The sequence below is a fragment of the Apteryx mantelli genome, chromosome 15 (genome assembly GCF_036417845.1).
Source record: "Apteryx mantelli isolate bAptMan1 chromosome 15, bAptMan1.hap1, whole genome shotgun sequence".
NCBI lineage: Eukaryota > Metazoa > Chordata > Aves > Apterygiformes > Apterygidae > Apteryx > Apteryx mantelli.
In genome coordinates this window covers 14,755,489-14,775,801 of record NC_089992.1, presented here as the reverse complement: position 1 = coordinate 14,775,801, position 20,313 = coordinate 14,755,489, and the positions used below count along the sequence as shown (strand labels likewise).

Genomic DNA, 20,313 nt, shown 5'->3' with positions numbered 1-20,313 from the left:
TAAAAAAAAAAAAAAGCCTAATATGGGGGTGTAAAACTTAGAGTTTGCCTTAGGAATAACTAAGAGATCAGGCTGATTCTTGATAGCGATCTGAGAAATTGCAGTAGGATTGATTCCATCTATGTATTTTTAGACTTTCTGGGCTTATTGGGATTGTTGTGTGAGAGTGTAAAACTGAGGTAGAAGGGCTGTAACCCCAGATAGGTAGACTGAAGTCAAGCAATCTTGTGCTGGCCTGTGAGGCGTCTTGAGCCTGTTCTGTGGAGAGGGGCGAGAGCCTAACTCAGTCGCAGACAGCTGCTGCTCCGGCCTTTCCCAGTGCTGCTCTGGGATGCCCAGTGACAGCACAGTCACACAGCCACCTTACTGCACCGAGCCACCGTCTGAGGCCACCGCTGCAAACTGGCACTGAGCAGGAAGCAAAAGCTGGGTGAGTGTGATATTACAGCTACCTGCCCTGAGCGCAACCATAAATCTTGAGGTGGTAATTCTGAGAGTTTTGATTACTTGCTAAGCAGTTAATGGTTCTTAGTGCTCCAAGGGCGTGGCTGGGATGCAGTGAGGTCTCTAGCAGCGATGCCTCCTCGGTGCTGCACAGATTTATGCTTTTCATAATACAGTGAGCCAGTCGGCCTGTCTTGTTCTCAACCTCTTTATTTTACAGCAGCAGTAGTGAAGGGTCCAACCTCTGTACCATGCATCATAATCCTAAATTTTGTCTGTATGCCCATCGGAAAGCAAATGCCATTGCATTAGTTCGGTAAATACAAAATGTGCTCATCCTATAGTCCTAGAAAACCTGAACCTCCTTTGGATGCAAAGAATACAGGCTTTGGCCACTAATGTTTTAACATATGAAAAAAGTATCTTACAGACTATAGCTAAAACTCAGTATTTTGCTTGACCGTGCGTGGAAAAGCTAGCGTGGGGGCGATCTCCCCCCCTCCAGCCGCGAAATTAATGTTAGCCTCAGAAGGGGCTCGCTGCGGCTCCGACCCGGGCACCCCGCGGGCCGGCGGGCGGGCAGCGCCCCCGCGAGCGCCCCGCCGCGGCCGCCGCTCGCCGCCCGGCACCGGGGCGGGGCGGGGCGGAGCGGGGCGGCCGGGCCGGGCCGGGCCGGGCCACGTGGGCGGCGGCGGGGGCGGAGGGGCCGCCCCGCCTCTTAGTCGGCGGCAGCTGCTCGCGGGGCCGCAGCCGCCCTCGTCCGCCGCCATGCCGGGCTCGCTGAAGGAGGAGACGGCGCTGCTGCTGGAGGACTACTTCCAGCACCGCCGCGGCGGCGCGGCGCTGCCGCCCAGCGCCGCGGCGGCCACGCTGCGGCGGGCGGCGGGCGAGCTGGAGCGCCGCGAGTGGCCCTTCTTCCGCTCCTGCGCGCCGCTGGCGCGGGCCGAGCCCTGGGACGCGGCGGCGCTGCTGACGCGGGTGGCGGCGCAGGTGGAGGCCGAGGGCGGCCTCAACTGGGGCCGGCTCCTGGCGCTGGTGGTCTTCGCGGGCACGCTGGCCGCGGCCATGGCCGAGCGCGGCTGCGGCGACGGGCCGCGCCGCCTCGCCGCCGCGCTGGCCGCCTACCTGGCCGAGGAGCAGGGCGAGTGGCTGGAGGCGCACGGCGGATGGGTGAGCGCGGGGCGGCGGGGCGGGGGGCTGCGCGGCCGTTGGGCCGGGGGGGGGATGGGGAGGCGAGGGCTGCGCGGCCGTTGGGTCTCGCGGGGGCGGGGGGCGGATGGGGAGGCGAGGGCTGCGCGGCCGTTGGGTCTCGCGGGGGCGGGGGGCGGATGGGGAGGCGAGGGCTGCGCGGCCGTTGGGTCTCGCGGGGGCGGGGGGCGGATGGGGAGGCGAGGGCTGCGCGGCCGTTGGGTCTCGCGGGGGCGGGGGGAGGATGGGGAGGCGAGGGCTGCGCGGCCGTTGGGTCTCGCGGGGGCGGGGGGAGGATGGGGAGGCGAGGGCTGCGCGGCCGTTGGGTCTCGCGGGGGCGGGGGGCGGATGGGGAGGCGAGGGCTGCGCGGCCGTTGGGTCTCGCGGGGGCGGGGGGCGGATGGGGAGGCGAGGGCTGCGCGGCCGTTGGGTCTCGCGGGGGCGGGGGGCTGCGCGGCCGTTGGGCCCGGGGCGAGGATGGGGAGGCGAGGGCTGCCCGTCCGTTGGGTCTCGCGGCCGGGGAGGGCCGCGGCCTCGGTGCCGGCGGGGCGGGCGCCCCGGGCTCTGCCGGCGGGGAGGAGGCGGCGGGGCGGCTGGGCTCCAGGCGTCTCGCCTGGGGAGGCGGAGGAGGGATCGCCGAGGCAGCCGCACGGCAGCAGCCCCGTAGTTAGCACGGCACTGGATGTGCAGTGGTAAATACAAATCCAGGCAGACGTAGGTGTCTGGGGGGAAGCAGCGCCGGAGGAGTAGGCTGGGGCATGAGGCTGTAGTCCATAAGGGCTTTGTGTGTCTTCTAGTTTGGGCTATCTGCTGCTAGACTTTTTGTAAGGAAACTGGAACTTGCCACTGGTTTAAAAGTGCTCCCCAAGGGGAGTTATGGGGATATGGTAGGCGCAGGGAGCGAGGGGGTTGTCTGCCTTCCATGGATGTATAGTACAAAATAAGCACACCTAGTGAAGCTCCAACACTGCTTGTGCAGCAGTTAGTGTTGTGTAAAACTGTTCAGCTATCTTGTGAAATTTTTACCTTCTTTCTGTGAAATCCTAAAGCTTATAGGATTTAAAACTAGACACAGGGAGGAGTCTCTGCAGCTAGGAAGGGAGTTTAAATGTGCCACACGTCCCTGTGGTACAGTCCCAGCAATCACTCTTGCTGGCTTGGACACTGCCTTCAAACCTTGCTTTACATGTCGTTAGGAAAGCTCTGTACTGCCTCCAGCCAGCGCTAGCTGGAAGAAGTAGGAGCTTGAAGTCGGTATGTCAGCAGACTGCTGCTATGCCTGTTTCGGGGGCAGCTTGCAGCCCATTTGGGCGCTTGTACGTGTGACAGAAGGTTAACTGTGTATGTGTATCAGTGGAGTGCAAGTTGTGGCTGTGTTATTTAAGTATTGTGCTCTGCAGCTGCTTGCACAGGGACCTGGGCGATGCCACACGGCATGCCCACTGGAAGTGTTTCAGGGTTGGTCGCTGGACACAACAAAGTAGGTAGCAAGCTGTCACCTTGCTCCGAAATGTATGAAGTATACATCTTGAGGCACCGGAGGAACACCCGGCTCCTCTGCTCAGTGAGGAGAGCCCAGGAGCAGCACCAACCTCTGGCTCAGCCTCAGCAAGAGGTGTGGGAATGAACACCGGAAGGTCTTGTCAGTCCTCCCCTATTAACTAAGTAGTGTTCCAGCATAGCTTAGTGTGGGGACACTATTGCCAAGGAAAGCTGCTGTACAGAGCGATGGACTTGATGCAGCGCTGCTGGGGAGATTCCTGCAGGCGAGGGGAAGGCTGCAGACCCCATCTGGGTGTAGTGAGTTCTTAGCAATATGCGGCAAGTATGTATTTGAATACTTAAGATGTGCTTCCTGGGCCCTGTGGCCCCTAACAAAATACAGAGGTAATGCTGCTGAATTCTGGGACCCAAGGTTTACCTTCTCTTCAGATCTGTAGTCTTTGGATCTTAGAGAGTGGCCTGATGCAAGTCTCTGTACTCTCCAAAGTATAAACACAAAATACTGATGGGCCTGTTCCTAAATACGCTTGTGTATTAAGTCACTTGTCCTCTAGTTTGCTGCTCTGCTTCCCACTAGTTCTAAAACTGATGATCAGGCTGGGGGCCCATGAAAGCATGAGCAATAGAATTAATGCATACTGTGACATAAAGCAATGGCTGCTATTGCTTTTTTACCACTTGAGATGCCTGCTGGAAGTACTATGTTTAAGGTGTCTGTGCAGCTGGGTCAGTGCTTCTGAACAAAATGTCAGCTATCCCACAGAATTTCAAATCCTCTATTTTTAAGACTAGTAGAATATTTTATGCCAGTACAAATAAGGACTAAAAATAGGGCAGGAGAGGGGAGAAAGCATTGGCTTTGTTGATTTATCCAGAGACCAAAATGAACTTGGTTTTTCAGTGGTCACTTGTCCATCCGAATGTTAAGAACAATACGGTGGTGGCTGGCTACAAAGTAAACTATCATTTAGCAAAATCACATTGCCTGTTCGCACAAATTAAAGTGTAAAGAACAAAGTTCCGGAAGAAATTAAGAGTATAACTTGTTTACATAGACATCTGCCGAACAGAGTTCAAACATGACCATCTGGAGTTGTATTACTGCCACTTCTGATTATCACAAATAAAGATCTGGTAGAGCAGCTGCCAGCTTCGTTCTGTCATAGGTCAGTGCTGAGCAGCGTCCACTAGGCCCTTCCAAGTGGAATATGTAATCAGAGTCATGCATTGACTGAGACGGGACCGGCTTCAGATGCCTGTCTTTCAAGTGGAAATTTCCATATCCTGTGTTTCAGATACTTTTTGAAAATTGAATGAGGGGGAACAATGCTGGCAGCTCTGGTCAGAAACTTGCTTAAAAGGGGCGAAAATAGTGTAGTGACATGTTGAATCTCTTGTCTTTTGAGCAAAGTATACAAACACTTTGTAGCTACTGCTTTCAGTCTTCTTGTGCGAAGGCTTCAGCAAAGGCTCACACAAAGCATTTTTTGAGTGCTGAGGACAATAGGGCTTAGGCTTTTATGGTTAAAGTAGAGAGACTTCTGGAGCTGACAAACACTGTGCTTGGAATATGAACCATAACTGTACTCAAAGACTTGTTAAAGAAATTTGATTAATTGCAAGCCAACCAACTCAACATTCCTTTCTCTTGCTTTTCTAGGATGGCTTCTGTCGCTTCTTCAGACATGGCTCTCAACCAGCTGACCAGAACAGTACCATAAGCAATGCAATAATGGCAGCAGCAGGGTTTGGAATAGCAGGATTAGCTTTTCTCTTGGTGGTGCGGTAGGCTGATGAACGGATCTTGAAATGGGAAAGTACTCTCAAAACTGACAATTTCCAGATTTCATTCTATTTTCTATAGAACAGACCCTCTAAGAAGAAGTTTATATTTTTAAACTGGCTTGGAAAACTGTCTTACCAGATCCTTGGCTATAAACTGCTTCACTTGCTACCCAGTAACAGCACAAACAAATGTGTACTAAACCACCATTTGTGCATGTTCAAAACCTGTTGTCTCCAAACATCCTTTGGACTTTCTTTTTAAAGATGTAACCTAAACATTACCATGGTTCTTGTACTGTAACTTCTGAGTGCTCAATGTTATGCTAGGATGAGTTATGGTGGACTTGAAACTAAATCCTCTGTTCAAGACGTCTTATTTAAATGGAGGCAAGTCTCAGAACTCAACTCCCATTAATACTGTAAAGTGGGCTGATGCTGACTGATATAACATGATTTGTAGCTTCAAATGCAGTGCTCTGCACTTGTTACTAAAAGGCAACTTATTGGTTGATTTAGAGCAGTTAGTACCCATGATGTGAGAGGCATTGTGGCTTAATATAACATAAGGCTGATTTCATTACACTACAAGAAGATAAGTATTGATACAGAACAGTAATGGCTGCAGTACCAGTTCTTACTGAAAGAAATTTAAATATTAAACCTTAATTGGTATATTGAAGTCCAGTGAAGGCTGGAATTTCTCTGGATTTCCCTGACAAAACGAGAATTTCCATATATCTTAATATATTTTTGAAGTATTTATCACCATGTAATACTTGTAGCCATGACATCTTTATTTTTGTTTAAAACTTCATTTTTAATGCTGGTTCTTACCACTCTAGTGTGTATAAAGCATTGTCTTGTTTGAGTAATATTTCACTCATGCTGTGTATTTCTTTCAATGGTTGTACAAATTGCCTTATGTTTCTGGTAGCTTTTAACGTTCCTGGGTTACTTATAGCTTGTACAATTTTACTATGGTGACTTCAAATTGTGAATAAATGTTAAGTATTTTTATTTTAAAAAGCTAAATTTTTGCTTATTTGATTGGATGGATGATGGGACTTAACCACTTGGAATGTGAGTGCTTCAGTGTTTGCCTGGATGCATGAGTTTGTATCTACTTTCTTGGTGTTTTGGCATCAAACAAAAGAATGTGTGTAACTTTAGAGCAGCATGAATAATATTAGACTTCATTGCAGAGAAGTCCTGCAGCTCAGAATTAGGGATAAGAATACTTTAGGGGAAAATCCAATCCAAAAGGCCAGCTTCACCTGCTGTAACTGGAAATAACCCTGTGGTTTTGTAGGCAAAAACTTTCCAAAGTTTACCAACGTAGCTGGGTATGGAGAGGCTACTCTGAGATGCTCCTGCTTGTACAGGGTAACAGAGCTCTTGGTTCTTTTCTGGCAAGAGCTGCCACTGTTCTTTCATGTATGCGGAGGCTCCTACTGAAGCTGGAGTTTGCCTGGCATAACAATGACTGAGCAACTGCTGGCTTAGTTCAATCCTTCTCAGTTTAGTAGTACCTGAACAGCTGCAAGTGTTCTAAGGGCCTTGGGCTTAACTCTTTTTGAAAGCCATGTTACATTCCTATGACATGGAAAACTTTCAGAGTTGCATTTTTCAGTGGCATTGATGGATCTGATGCATGTTGAAAGGTACAAATCTGCTGTTCAACTTGCCTGCCTGATCTTCTCAAGACCCGCTGCTCTGTGCTCAAGTGGGTTTGCCACTTCATCAGCATGCAGCTTTCGGGCATTCAGTGGGTGACAGATTTTCTCTTGGAAAAATTTATCTGGCACTCAGGTGAGCACAGCAACAGCCTGCTGTGACTTCTCTCTCTGCTAGCTCACAGGCTGAGGTCTCCCAGGGCCCTGGGGAAGGAGGGTTGTTTGCTGCAGCTACTGTGGTACGGAGCACTGTGCACTGCAGTCCTCTCTTACATAGAGCTCCATTGTGCTGACTGAATACAAGTGCAGAGAGAACAACAAAAAGGAACATTCAGAGACGGTAAGTCCCATGGAGGCTGGAAGGAACTCGCAGTAACTCCCCCTCACACCGCTTGCTGAGAACAAATGTATGCTTGTTCTCTAACTTCCAGTTCTCTAAACTCTGGTTTGGCTCTTCTCAGCAAAAGGAGTAAGATCCATGGTGTGGGACCATAGCATGCTTGGTTCCTCTCTTGAGTTCCCGCCTTGACAGTGTCTGCTTCAATGGCAATTTGGTGGTCCTAGGTGTCTTCCTCCAGTCTTCTTCGAAAGCGAGGAGGGTGCAGTGCCTGACCCACTGGTTGCAGTGGGAGTAGGCTGACTGATGCTGGGAAATGGCTTCTGAAACACGGAGTGCTCTGGGGGCTATGCACTGAAGAGCATGGCAATCGACAGGGCAAGAAATGCTCACTTCAGAGGTCAGATGTCGCATGGATCCTACTGCTGATCTCAATGTCTCTCTCGTGCTGAGTAGGACAAAGATAATAGTATCTTGATTTCTAGTGTAACCTGATCTGGCAAGCCACACAAAAGCAAAATCAGAGAGAATATTGTGCTGATTGTTAGGAGCTTGCTGTGGAGAAAGATGAAAACTGTCTGTCATGAGCCAGCTTCTGAAAATGTACTTGAATAAAGTCACATCAGCTTTTGGTATACAGGTGACTTTAAAGCGAAGGTAGATCTTGGAGATTATTTGCCAGCACTCCTTGGCACAGGAGAATTTGGGCAGTAAGAGTGGGACAAACAGACTGTGATTTAGGAAAGCTGGAACATTGGGTTAGGAGACTGCTGTTAAGTTCAACAGTGCAGAAGCAATGCTGCATGTGGCATTCCGGACTCCAGAGCTGGACTTTCCAGTGTCTGGCAGCCTGTGCCCAAGGGATAGCTTCTCTCGGCCGTTTTGTAAGCACAGGACACAACCCAAGTACAGTGCTAGCGTTCCTCGTGCTGACATGGGGGGAGGCTGGGAGCGTGCAGCTGGGCTGCGGGAGCAGAGAGGGGCTGGCCTCTCTGGTGAGAGCCTGTGCTCTGGCTGCTTTCTGCTGTTGCAGGGAACTTTGTGATGTAGGATTGAGCACCATGGCTTAAACTGCTGGAGCTCCGTGGACTTCAGGGTGGTTTAGACTAACTAACATTTGCCTGACCCTTCTGATCTTTTTTCCAGTTTCAGTCTGAGCATTTGCCTGAATGATGTACTGTTTTTCAATTGATATGGAACTGCTTCTTGTCCCCTTTCCTGCCCCGGAAAAGGGAAGTAAAATTCTCTTGTTCCTTTCTTTAAATAAAGAAGCAAAGTAGGCAGTGTTTAAGCACAAGGTTTGTCTAATCCTGATTATAGCATTCAGATCTTCAAAGTTTGTGTACTTTCCTGGCAGGTGTCAGAGGTAACAGGCCTTGTCCTATATAACAGCACAAAGTAGTTGCTGTAGGTTCAGCTGAGACCCAAATGTGTCTAAGCCTGCAGAAGTTGTGTATAATGGGTTACCCCGTGGCACATAAGTGCTGTGCAGGATTTTGTGTTTGAGGGAAGAGGAGGGAGGTGAGTATGTGCTCTGAGCTGGACTTTGTGGCTTTTCGCTATACGAGCAGATGCCCTGTTCACATGGAGGGCAGTTGGACTCCCTGATGTGTCCTGTCTATCATGTGAAGGGGCATGGCCCATGGTCTGTTGAGCTGAGCCAAGAGTCCCTTTGTACCGGACACCTTACCCAATGTTGCAAGCAACTGAGGGATTTGAGTGGAGGTGTAAGGACTCCAGAGTTGGTCTCCTGGGAAGTTAGGAGTCTGATTTAACACCTTGAGCATGACATTTAATATCAGTGTTGATCTAAGCTTTTTTGCCTTCCCTCTGTGTGTCCAGTCCCTTCAGTTTGCCTGTGGCTTTTGACATGGAGTTATGTGGTCATCACCTGGTTGCTAATACCAAGCTTGAATCTTTCATGCTCTGCCACATACGGAAATCTTTGCAGGACTAAGAGGCTGAGAAGAAGGCATTCCCAGCTTATAGTGGTATTTATAATGGTCTTACTGGAGCTGTTACAGTGTTAACTGCTGGTGCTGCACCTGCTTGCTACACAATTTCCTTGTGAAGGGGCATTCATTGTGAGCATGGGCAAAGGCCGTAGTGCTGTTGCAGGAGCCCAGCTGCCTTCTCATTAAAGGAAAGAGGAATCTATTCATCAGCTCCTTAAGAACGTTTAAATAGCCAGTATTTTTCTTTTTGACTTGAAAAAATTCAGACTCTGCTAGAGTTCAAAAAATGTGAGTCCTGAAATGGTGTTATATGTCAGTTTGTAAGCTACTTTGCTGTGGTATGCAAAAAATCTGGTTTGTCATGTGTTGCTGAAGGAATTGGTACTGGTGTTATGTCCTCTTTTTTCCACGCATGCTGCCAGAGTGAGGGAATACAACATTGTTCTTACCTATAATGGTGGTATCCAAGCCTAGGTAGGACAGGAGAGCCCTGTTGGAATGATTTTTTAATAGGGCAGCAAGAAAGAGAATCAATGGAAGGAGGAAAAAAAAAAAAAAGTATGTGGCATTTATTCACGTAATAACTCTTCACTTCTTGTATTCATTCAATTTGGACAATAGAAACAAATTTCAGGGTTTCACTTCTCTTTCTCTAGCTGGTTTCTTTGTGATTCTCCTCCACATTTAAAAGATGCAGTGTGGAGAAATTGTTTGCTTTCAGGTTTAAAGAGAGTCAAGGTATAATTCTTTCAGAAATGCTACTGTTATTGGGAGAGTGTAAAAAAAAAACAACAACCTACCTTCACATTTTTAACAATTATTTTGCCCTAAATTGAAGTTCTAAAATGAGAACAGAGTTTAAAAAAATAAATAAATCCTGATTTACCTGAAGTCTAAAAATCAGCTCTGTGCTGAACTAACAAGATTGTTTCACTGAAATTTTTCTTTCTGTGGGCCTCGCCTATTTGTTTTATTCAAATGAGATGAGGAGGACAGGATCTGACTTTTCTTGTTAAGTAGATCTGCTTTTCAAATAGGTCAGTTCTTTCCGCACAACCTGTGGTATGTTTCTAGCACTGTATCATGTAACCAATACTAGCAAATTGGCAATCTTGTGGTTCCTGGATGTTTACCCATTTTATGTCAGAGCTGACGTGCATTACACGTTTGTGTAATTAAACCCATTAAAATGGCTGTTTTTATTCAGTAAAGGGTCGTGCCAACCATCAGGCAGATTAAAACCCATGATGTTATGTAGTAAGAAACACCATGACACAAGAAATAGGAAAAGCATCTCTTAAGAGAGCCCCTGTATACATAGCAGAAAGTTTTTGCTCTCCTCTGAATTTAATCTTTTTAATGATTCTGACCTATGACAACAATTCACTTTAGGGAGTTCCTGTGTTTAACTGAACATGCTCTTTTGTTTGTTTCTGAACAGATCAACATAGAGTGAATAACAGCAGGATCTCCACACCCTGTTTACAGCTCTTTTTAATAGTCTCCTTTTTTCTCCTTTTTTTTAAATATGGCTTATAACCAGAAGGGTCTGTGGGGGGATGATGGCCTGGTTCAGTTTAGCTTCGTGGGAGTTGACAGTGCTGCACTGCAGCTCTCGGAGGACCAGGCATGGTATCTAGAGATCTGCTACACTGAAGCTTGCTCTACAGCCTGATACTGAAATCATGAATTCTTGCTACTGCTTTTAATTTGCAATGCATAATAGTAAAAGTGCAAAGTGCTTGGCTTCATCAAAGTGCTAGACTGAAAATGCTGTCTTCAGTTGCTAAACTAGCAAGCTGGTTAGCTTCTTGCTTGTAGTTATTAGCGTCCTGAGAAAAATCTCACTGTTTTAATTAATTTCTAAACATTAATTATGCAGCTTTATGATGAGCACCTTTGAAACTCCTAAAATGCAGGCAGGGCCATGTGTCTCCAGTGGGGAGTCAGTGCAGGGTAGGCACTGTTAGCTGTTGTTTCTCCAGAAGTTAGCCAGGAGCTGCCAGCAAAGCTCATTGAATGCCTGATCTCCTGCCTTAGAGTCTGTACTGCTGCCACCTCCTCTGGCAGGATGCGACTGCTTTGTGCCCTCGCCAGCCTGGTGCTTCCCCAGCTGTCCTAAGACAAAGCACACTACTTCCAAAGGCCCCGGCAGCCTGGCTATTGGGGGCTGTTTCTCCCCTCATCCTGTTATGTCCCACATTCCCTCAGTTTAAAATTGCCGCCTTAAACTGTAAAGCAGCTCACAAGTGGTGCTGCTGCTGCATTTCAGATAGCTAGTCCATGCTTCAGGTTCATTAAGTGACCTGCTCAGGGTCACGTGGAGCGTGGCAGTGCTGGGGACACAGCCAGTGTCTCACTGACCAAGCGCTGGGCCGTGCCCTGAACTGTACTTGGGTACTGTCTCATGGGTGCCAAGAATGAGGCCATGAAGGAATGGTCATATTGATGCTATACTATATGGGTGGTGGTTAAATGACTTTCTAATAATTCTAATGAGTGGACAAGAATGAAATCAATCAGTCTGGTGTGTAATAACCTTGTAAAATGGCAATGAAGAGACCAGTGGCAGCCAAGAGCTCATGGTGCTTGACATGCAGGGAAAAATGCTTGCTTTCTGATATCTAGCACATGAAAGCTGCACAGCGGACGCTTTGGTACAGGCAAGTGTTTTAAATGTTGAACTCAATTATACCTGGAGCCTGGAAGTGATGTGGTTGCTTGAGCGTTTCATACTAAAATTGGATGGTGGCATTTTCAAACAAAATGTGAGATGTGATCCAGCAAGTGTTCAGCTCTTCTGAGGACAGCTGAATTCTTCTCTGGATTATGCAGAATTGTGTCTTGTCATGTAGATCTGTAGTAGGTGGCCCCATTAGGTCTAATACAGTGTCTTCTGGTACAGGAGTATGGTGCTGTCACACAGTCACTGCCTTCTGTGGGTGAAACCTGGCCCTGCAGAGTCAGCGAGTCAATAAGTGGTTTCCGTCCCCAAACCCCACAGAAACCCCTGATCTTTCCGGCATTTGAAAAGTCAGTAAAATATGCGCAGGGTATGATTTTTCTAACCCTTACATGCCCTGAAGAACACACATATCCAATAATCTTGCTGGCATTCCCAGCACGAACAGTTCTCCTGCGCATGATTGCTACTCAGAGCTAAATGCTCACACCCTTAGTTTGGAAGCATGAAAGAACACAGCATGCTTAAAATATTCTTGTTGCTGTTTGTGCAGGCAACTGTCTGCCATAGCATATTCCCCTTCTCCAGGCACCTTAAAAAGAAAAAAATCAATTTCTCATAAAATACTTTTAAAAATGGCAGTAACCCAAAAGCAGCCTGCATCTTAAAAAAAAATTCCTCAGGGGTCTCATGTACTGTCCCTCGAGATGCTGAAAGCAAAACAACACCTGCCTTTCTGAAAACCTTTCAAAGTGTCTGGCCTGTTTCATGGGAGGAAAAGGTTAAACGCATGGGCAAGGAGGGCCAAAGATTATGCGAAACAAAAATCCCAGTGCTGTTTGTTCTGCCATCTGCTCTAAACTTGATCCAGTGCTGTATGCGGTTTCCCAGAGCTTTCCCTCTCCCATTGTTGCCATATGCATCGGTGGAGTGCTTTGAACTCCCAGAGCTGGCACTAGAGATACGGTAAGATTTGCATTTCCTTTCTGTAAGAGGAACTGCCCTTTGACAGTGTGTGAAGCAGCCCAGCTCGGCGGCCGTTGGCGGTGCCGGTCGCTGCAGTGGAATTGCAGCCGAGAACCCACTCGAGCGACTCTCAAGAAAAGCACAGACTTCAGTGGTTTTGGCATTAACAAAGCATGTGCCTCGGGCTGCTGAGGCCTGCGCCAGCTGGAGCCGCTGCCGGGGTCGGCACATCCCACACTCCTGCTGTGCCCGCTACGATTCCTGGCAGGGGCCCAGCAGCCCCGGTACGGCGGGGCAGGGGGAGAGGTTGCGGTGCACAGCTGGCTCGGAGGCTGATCACTGCCCCCTTTATTCCCAGAGAAATCCCCTCCCTGGACTATCCGAACCAGCTGTCCAGAGGGGGAGGCAGGGTCTGCGCCCGTATTGCCTAGGCAGGAGGGCCTCCACTTTCCCCCGGAGCGCCTAACCTTTGCTCGCTCCCCTTGCAGGCTTCCTCGGGGCTGCAGCTCTGCTGTGACGCGCAGGCGGGCCCCGGCTGCGTCTCGCTCTCCAGCTGGCCTGGCCACACGCGCCCGCGCTGCCTGGCCCATCGCTGCAGGCACCGTCCCTGGGCTCTTGCGCCAGCAGCGCTGGGGCCGAGCCCGGCACAGCGGCGGCGTCCTACCTGGAGCAGGGCCTGGCACGTGTGACGACGTGCGGGAAGACAGAGGTGTCGTTTGTCTCCATTTAGCAGATGAGGAGCTGGCGCATGGAGAGACATCGTGTGATGTGCAGGAACCCACAGCAGAGGCAGGAGCTGCAGAATGCAGCTCAGCACCAGGGCCTGCACCCACAGCTCTCCCTCAGCCACAGCTGGCTACTGGCGGAAGAAAGGTGAAATGACCTCCTCACATCTTGCCTTCAGAATTCCTTTTTTGTTCCACTCCTTTTCTTCCTCCAAACCAAAATCTTGCAGCTTTCCCTCTTCCTCCCTACGACCTAAAGTCAGCACCCCTGTGCCCAGCCTCTTCTGGGTCTCCGCGCCCGGGCCTGGCCGAGGAGCGGCAGGACGCACACGCTTGTCTGGCCTCCCAGTCTGCTCTCACCACCCTTTCGGTGTTATATTTTTGCTTGGGAATGTGGCCTTACTCTCTAGATTATTTACAGACAAAATATTGCTTCCAGCCTGTGGAGAGTTTTTTTAAGTGACTGAGTTCCACACAAAATTAGTTCTTTCAAGGGAAATGTGGGGCCTGATGAGAAAGTTTTGCTGCGTTGGGGACAAGCTGACTGAAGCCATCTCCTCAGGCCAGGAATGGTGCACAAGCAGCACCCTGCACAGAGGTGGGAGAGACCCTTCATTTCCATGTCTATAAGGAATGATCTGTGTCTTTTTCTTAAAGAAATCTGCCATCTGCTCTGGGAAAATTGCCATGATGGCACATTAGCATTAAGCAGACCTGTGATAAGTGTGTAACTAAAACTTGGGTTCCTTACCCAGATTTGCATGAGCTGGATCATAGTGCATGCTTAGCAAAATAAATAGGGAGCGACTGCAATGATTATGTAATATGGATGGGGACTGGCCAAGAGACAATCCTCAGAAATGTACACCCGTCGAATTCGGGGAAGGGTAGAGCTGAAGACAGCTCTTCATGACTCACCTTGGACCAAGTAAACCTCTAGGTCTGAACTTCCCCTTTCTTTAGGAACACTTGGATGTGTTGCTAAACTTTGCAACACAGTCTCATTTTTACTGAGGTTCTCAGACACAGTTGTCACATCCGATCGGAAGTGGTGGTAATCCAGTTTCTCTCTTTGTGTTTTTACTGGCAGGACTGACAGCTGCCCTTTTACCCACTGCTGACAATTCTTCTTTCTAGTTTACCTTTTGAAAGCCTCATGGTGGTGTTTTCCCACTGTGCAGAGATCTTATGCCTTTGACCTTGCACTGCTGCAGTACCTTTTTCATGTTTTTTTGAGGCTATAAAGCAGTTCATTGTGCAAGCAGTTCATAATAAGATGTAAGACATGAGGTTCAAGCAGCATTGGTTATTTTGGATAAGGCCCACAAGGGGTCACAGACCAGTGTTGGTTTCTTTATGGGGTTAGAATAAGCTTTCAGGTTTCCTAAGTCAAGTTAGTTATTCTGAATAAGGCTGTATGCTCAGCTTTTATTTAGGAGTAAGCACAGCAACTGTCAACACAGCTAAACTTAATAACAGATACCGACCTCTTTACTGTGGAAACAGTGCTTATATCAAAATACCTCAGTCTGGTTTAGTTTGCACTTTGTCTTACTTGGGTGCATATTTCTCTTCAGACCAAGCTTAATTTTCCTAACATTGTTTGATTAACTTGAAGAGGCATTTTGTGCACAGCTTGCTAAAACCTGGTGCTCCCATGAATGAATCTGTTAGCTAATGTGGTCACAGGAGATGAACACAAGATAGGCACATGCAGAAAGATTCCCTGTCTAGTGCAGGAGTAGCAATGTGCCTCTGGAGTAATTTCAGCTTTCCCAGCTTACGTGAGGTAGACATCTGATCCAGGTCCTCACGGAAGCATTCAGTACAGGATGTGCACCAGACTGACAAAAGGATACTGAGGTAATGGAGATGGCATATGTTCAGGGACTTTGATCAACAAACCAGATTCAACAAGCAGTGATGATTCAGAGGACCATCTTGCCAGCAGATCTGTCCAGTTGACAGAGCAGCAGGGAACTCTGTTCCAGTTTCTACTGTTAGTTTTGGTGCTACTGAGTTATGGAGCACTCGGATCATTGTGAAAGTCATAAATGAACTTACTGGTTTTAAGTAAGCACAAAAATAGATGGATTCTAATTAACAAAATTCAAGTATCCTATGTTAAGAAAGGAAAGATGAAGGCTGGGGTAGGGAAGATGGATGGGAAAAGGTTTATTATTTTAGTCAACTCATTGAGTTGGCTTCAAACAGCACATTCAACAGCTGGGTGGAAATGTACTGGGTGAGAGACAAAAATGCCCACAGCGGTCCAGCACAGCGGCAGGGCTTGCACAGCACCAACAGGTAGTAGTTAAAGGACGTCACGCAGACATGTCTTTACATGTTACTCCTTACTAGCACACCTACTGAGTTCTTTGCAAAAGAAGTCACTTGCTACCTGTATGTTTGGTAGCTAATAATTTTTGTAAAAGATTTGTGTTTATCAGGAATCTGACTATGCCCTGATGGCATATGAATATGCCTGGAATAGGAATAGCTCTTAGGCAGACGTGAACTGTTACAGCTGTTCCAAATGCTTACTTTGCTGCTCCAGCAAGCATATTGTGTGACCTTGCAGGAAACTTCTCGTCAGTTCCTCCCCCACCTAAGTCATCTATGCTTGGTGAAAAGGATTGCTGGCATGCTTTGAGCTGCCAAACCTTCTCCACTCCTTAGGTCAGCAGACAAACTCTTTCCCCATGCTACAGCTGTCACAAGTGACAATTACCAGATTTGATGACTACCTGAAAATAAACTGGCAAACTGCCACCAGCTTTGAGGATCGAGATTGCTCTAATGGCTGTGCACGCTCAAAGCAGGCTGAAGAAGGCTAGGTAATGGTTGTGAGATGAGTGGTAGCAGGTGAAGGGTTTCTATTCTAGATGCACTTTGCTGCCAGAATTTGCACGATGTTTGCTAGATGTTGAAGCGTGGGCAGCTGGGCAGGAAAAAATACAGATCCCTTCCTTGGAAAGGCAGTAATACAAAAGCATTTCTCACTTCACTACATATGCGGGAGTACACAGCTCTCTCCTTTCAATTCCCCTTCCTAGCTGGGGGTAGCGAAAATCCTGTTCCATTCCTCTGATCTTTTAAACAGGTGTCTTTTTATTAACAGTACCTCTTGGATATCCTTTTCTTGCCTCTGGGGGAAGATGAGGAGTATGGCAACCCCTGCCCACACTGCCGGTAAGGGTAGGATGCAGCTTGCCTGACATTTTGGATCCGTCTGCATACATCCACGTATGTATAATGCAGCTTTTCAGTAATAGGATCTTTGGCACATTCCTTTCAGCTGAATATTAACAACTCGACTGGCTTGAAGACCTGCCTGTGTCCAGCCCAGCACGACGCCGGGGCTCCGGGCCGCCCTGTGCTGGGTGCTGCGGAAGGAAGCCTGAAGCAGCTGTCAGTCAACTTGGACCAGCAGCGCCCTGGACTCTCTCAGCTGTAAGATTATGTCTTTACTGAGTGTTTGTGCCCCTTTAGAATATAGTTAGGCATATTAAATGAAGCACCTCTCACTCTGGGTATCCTGAAGGGTTAATGATCACTGTAGCAGATGGATGGATGGTAAGAAGATTGATTGCCTTGTGCAAGGTACATGAAGTCTCACTCTCCTCCAGAAACACAACACTTGTTCCGCCAGGTAAATAACTAGTTTAAAATCCCCTCTCATAGCAGCTGACCCTAGATGTGTTTATCCAAGTGACTGGAGTTGTTCCAGTCTCTCTGGTAAGTGACCTTTCCCGAATTTTTCTTTTCAAGTTGACATTTAAGAAGGGGGGAAAAAGTCACAGAAACAAACTGTGTTTTAACAGCGATAAAGCCATACCAGTCAACAAAGCCAGGAAAGTCTAATTGGAGCCTGCCACTGATGGCTGGGCCTTCCACAGCGGAATTTGTAAAGACAGTGCTAACTTTAATTTCCTGACCTGCTTGTTTTTGCATTAACCAATGCGTTGGCCCATGGGATGCTTCTGCAGCTCTGCTTAGGTTAGGCTAACTGGCCGGGAGGTACTGAAAGGCAGGGGGAGGGCTGCTGTGCATCTGTCCGAGGAAAGGCTCGTGGGTGCAGTTAAGTCAATGACAGCTGCTGGCAGCTGGAGGCACTCACATTATTAGTTCACTACTGAAATTCAAATGAAGAAGAGTCTTAAATCTTCCTTGAAAATAGTCTGAATTTTGGCAGGCGGTGGAGCGCTCTGCTTATTTTGAAAAGGCCTTGGACAATTTTGGTAAACGTTTTACTATACGTTCAGGGCGGAGTAAAATTGATCCTTTTTCTATGTGCTTCAGTGTGAAGCTTTTCATTAGCTTCAGAGCTTCTGCTGCTCACTCTCCCCCTCCCCGGCAGTCCTGTCTCAGAAAGTTGTTTAAGAAGTGAAGTCTCTGTGCTTTGAAGGAGGTTTACCTCTTTAGCACACATGCCCAGTATGTCAAGTCCCTCTTTGTGTCGAGGAAATCCTGAGGGTGTTGTTAAAGGCTGCCCAGCGCTGAAGAGTGCCCCGAACGCCACTCTTCCCATATTCCTGCCAAGGCGGAAGCCCCGTGCTTGCCTGCTGCCAGATGACTTCCGCGGGCTGTGGCATCTCCTGGCACCCCCACCCTCTCCATCTGCAAAACACCCCGCCGCAGTCCTCAGGCCCGGCCCTGTGGGCTTTATTCAGTTTTTTGTTTAGTTGCAGATGGTGAGCGGGGTTGTCCGATTGCAAGTAGCAACTGGTCCGGCATGTCGGACTCTCCCTGGGATCCCTCCCTTCGGCTGCGCTCTTCTTTGCTGCCCTCAGACATGGGTTCCCGGGGGGGGCCCACCCAAGGGTGGCCAGCCCAGGGCTCCGCTCCAGGCCTGCCAAGTCTTGCCTTGAAAAGAGGAATTGAAACAAGGACCTCCCAGCATTCGCTGTTTCTTGTAGCACAAGGCCTGGGAGATACCTAGGAAATGACTGGACAAACAGTCCCCAAAGGAAACGTGCGTTTCGGTTTTGTTTCTTGCACAGTGCCTGACTAAAACCAGCACTGGCTGGTGTGCAGCCTGGAGTGGAAATGGGGCAAAAAGGCATTGGGCTCTTAAACCATGGCACGGGGAGGTAGCGCTGGCTCAGGGAGATGCTGGGCCACTGACTCTTGGCGCTTGGGTAGGCTTGAGGAAACCTCCCTTGTTCATAGGCGCGTGCCGCCGCCGCTGCCGCCAGGGCTGCAGAGCCCGTCCGAGCTGCGCGGCCCTTCGCGCTGCCTCGGGACCCGGGCGCCTATGCTCTGGTGAAAAGTTCTGCTTTCGACAAACCAGCATTTTGTGACGAAGGGATTTAGCCGAGGAACTCCTGGTCGGTTCTGCCGGCACAGCTCTGACGCGTGGTGCCTTGCTCGGTTTTGTTTCGATGCCTTTTTTGGGGTGTAATCTGCTTGTTCACGAGAGAAAAACCCAGATGTGTAGAATACCAAAGATGTTTCTAGCAAGTTGATGACAAAGCCTTGCGCTTACGCTGTGCCGTTTCTCCCGTCCAGCTCCAGGCCCGGCAGCAGCGGCAGGCGCAGGGCAAGGCAGCGGAGGCCTCCCGGCGCCGGGGCCCGCCGCCTCCCGGGTGGCAGCTCCCAGATGCTCCAGTCTGGAGTTTCCATCTGCGGTAGCTCTCCCTGCTCCCGCATCATCCCCAGAAATCATCTGGCAGGGGCTGCCCGCCTGCCGCAGGCTCGCCGCTGCCGGCAGCCCCTCGGGAAGCTCCTGCCGGCGTCCTGCGGGCGCGAGCGCTCGCTGCGCCTGGGAGCAGCCGGCTGCGGGGCTCTCGGGCGGGCTCAGCCCAGAGCAAAGGACTGTCCTGTGCCTGTCGCAGAGCGACTGCTGTTTCGGATCCCACCGGCAGGTGCTGAGCTTACGTTGCTGGCCCTGCCAAAGCACGGCAGCTCGTTTCTCTCCCTAAACGTTAGCAAGAGACATCCAAGCTTTGGTGTTATCGGGATGATACTCGTGCGAGCGTACGTTGCTCCTTCGGAGTTAGGACAGTTTTGGACCTGACCCGCCGCATGCTCTCTGCTCGTTCATGGCTAGGAGGGCTCGTTTCACTCGTGCTTACGGCAGACCTGCGTGTTGTTGAGCTTGCTGCAGGGGCGGTGCATTAATCCTGGAGCAGGACGGCGTGTGTTCAAACACTTCCGCTCCCCCTTCCAGGAACGTCAGCGTTGGAGAGCATGAGGCTATTTTAATCCCAGGAATGTCAGTGGGTGATTTCACTTTTGTTTTGTCCCTGATAACCTTTCCCATCACAATGAGAGAAGACGTCCAAGCTCAGCCTGCTTCCGTGTGCTCGCAGGAAAGCCATTCAAACTGCTCTGCCGGGGAAAAAGAAAAAGCCAGTTTAAAAATATCTACACAATTGTCCATGGTGCTTGGACAAAGGAAAAAAAAAAAAACGTCCCCCCGTTGCTGTATGCACAGCATGTAGGGAAACGGCTTCGCCAGGGCGAGTTTTGGCACAAAAAAGGCGGCCGCGTGGATGTTTGCTAGTCTCTTCTCCCATCGGCACGGCACGGCTCCGCGGTCGGCCCGGGGTGGGCAGTCCGGTCTCCCACCGCCGCCGCGCGGCTCGGGGGCTGCCGAGGTGGGATGGTCGCTGCATTTACCCCCGTGCGTCTGCGTGCGGCGAGCTAGAGACCCCTTTTTCCGTCCTTCCTCCCCACTAGCAGGCGCGTTTAGCGGAGGCAGCAGGCCACCCTGGAGAGGGAGGGACGGGCACGGTGCCCGCGCGGGGACGGCAGGGACGGGCCGCGGAGGGACTGGGGCGCCGCGTCCTCACCCTGCCTGGCCCCTCTCCTCCTGCCCCGCGGGCTGCGGCGCCCCCGGGCTGCCCGGCTGGGGCCGTGCGGTCCCTTGGCACCGCACCGTGCCGGGCAAGGCTCAGGCTGAGCCCGAAACACATTCCTGCCTGCAACTCAGGAGGTTTTGCCGGGGGTGAAATGTGGAGTGGGAAACGCTGTGTGGAGAGCAGAGGTGGTGGAGCAGGATGGGGCCGCGGAGTGGGACGGGGTGCACGGTGCTCCCACCAGCCCTCCG

The 20,313-nt window shown here is 49.9% G+C and overlaps 1 protein-coding gene across 1 annotated transcript; it reads left to right on the top strand.

Moving 5' to 3' along the window:
- Positions 1-1,189: 1,189 nt before the first annotated feature.
- Positions 1,190-5,946, top strand: BCL2L10 (BCL2 like 10). The gene is made up of 2 exons (XM_067305357.1): positions 1,190-1,614; positions 4,796-5,946. Exons 1-2 carry the CDS (start codon positions 1,213-1,215, stop codon positions 4,922-4,924), a joined length of 531 nt encoding a protein of 176 aa, XP_067161458.1. The 5' UTR covers positions 1,190-1,212; the 3' UTR covers positions 4,925-5,946.
- The last annotated feature ends 14,367 nt before the right edge of the window (positions 5,947-20,313 follow it).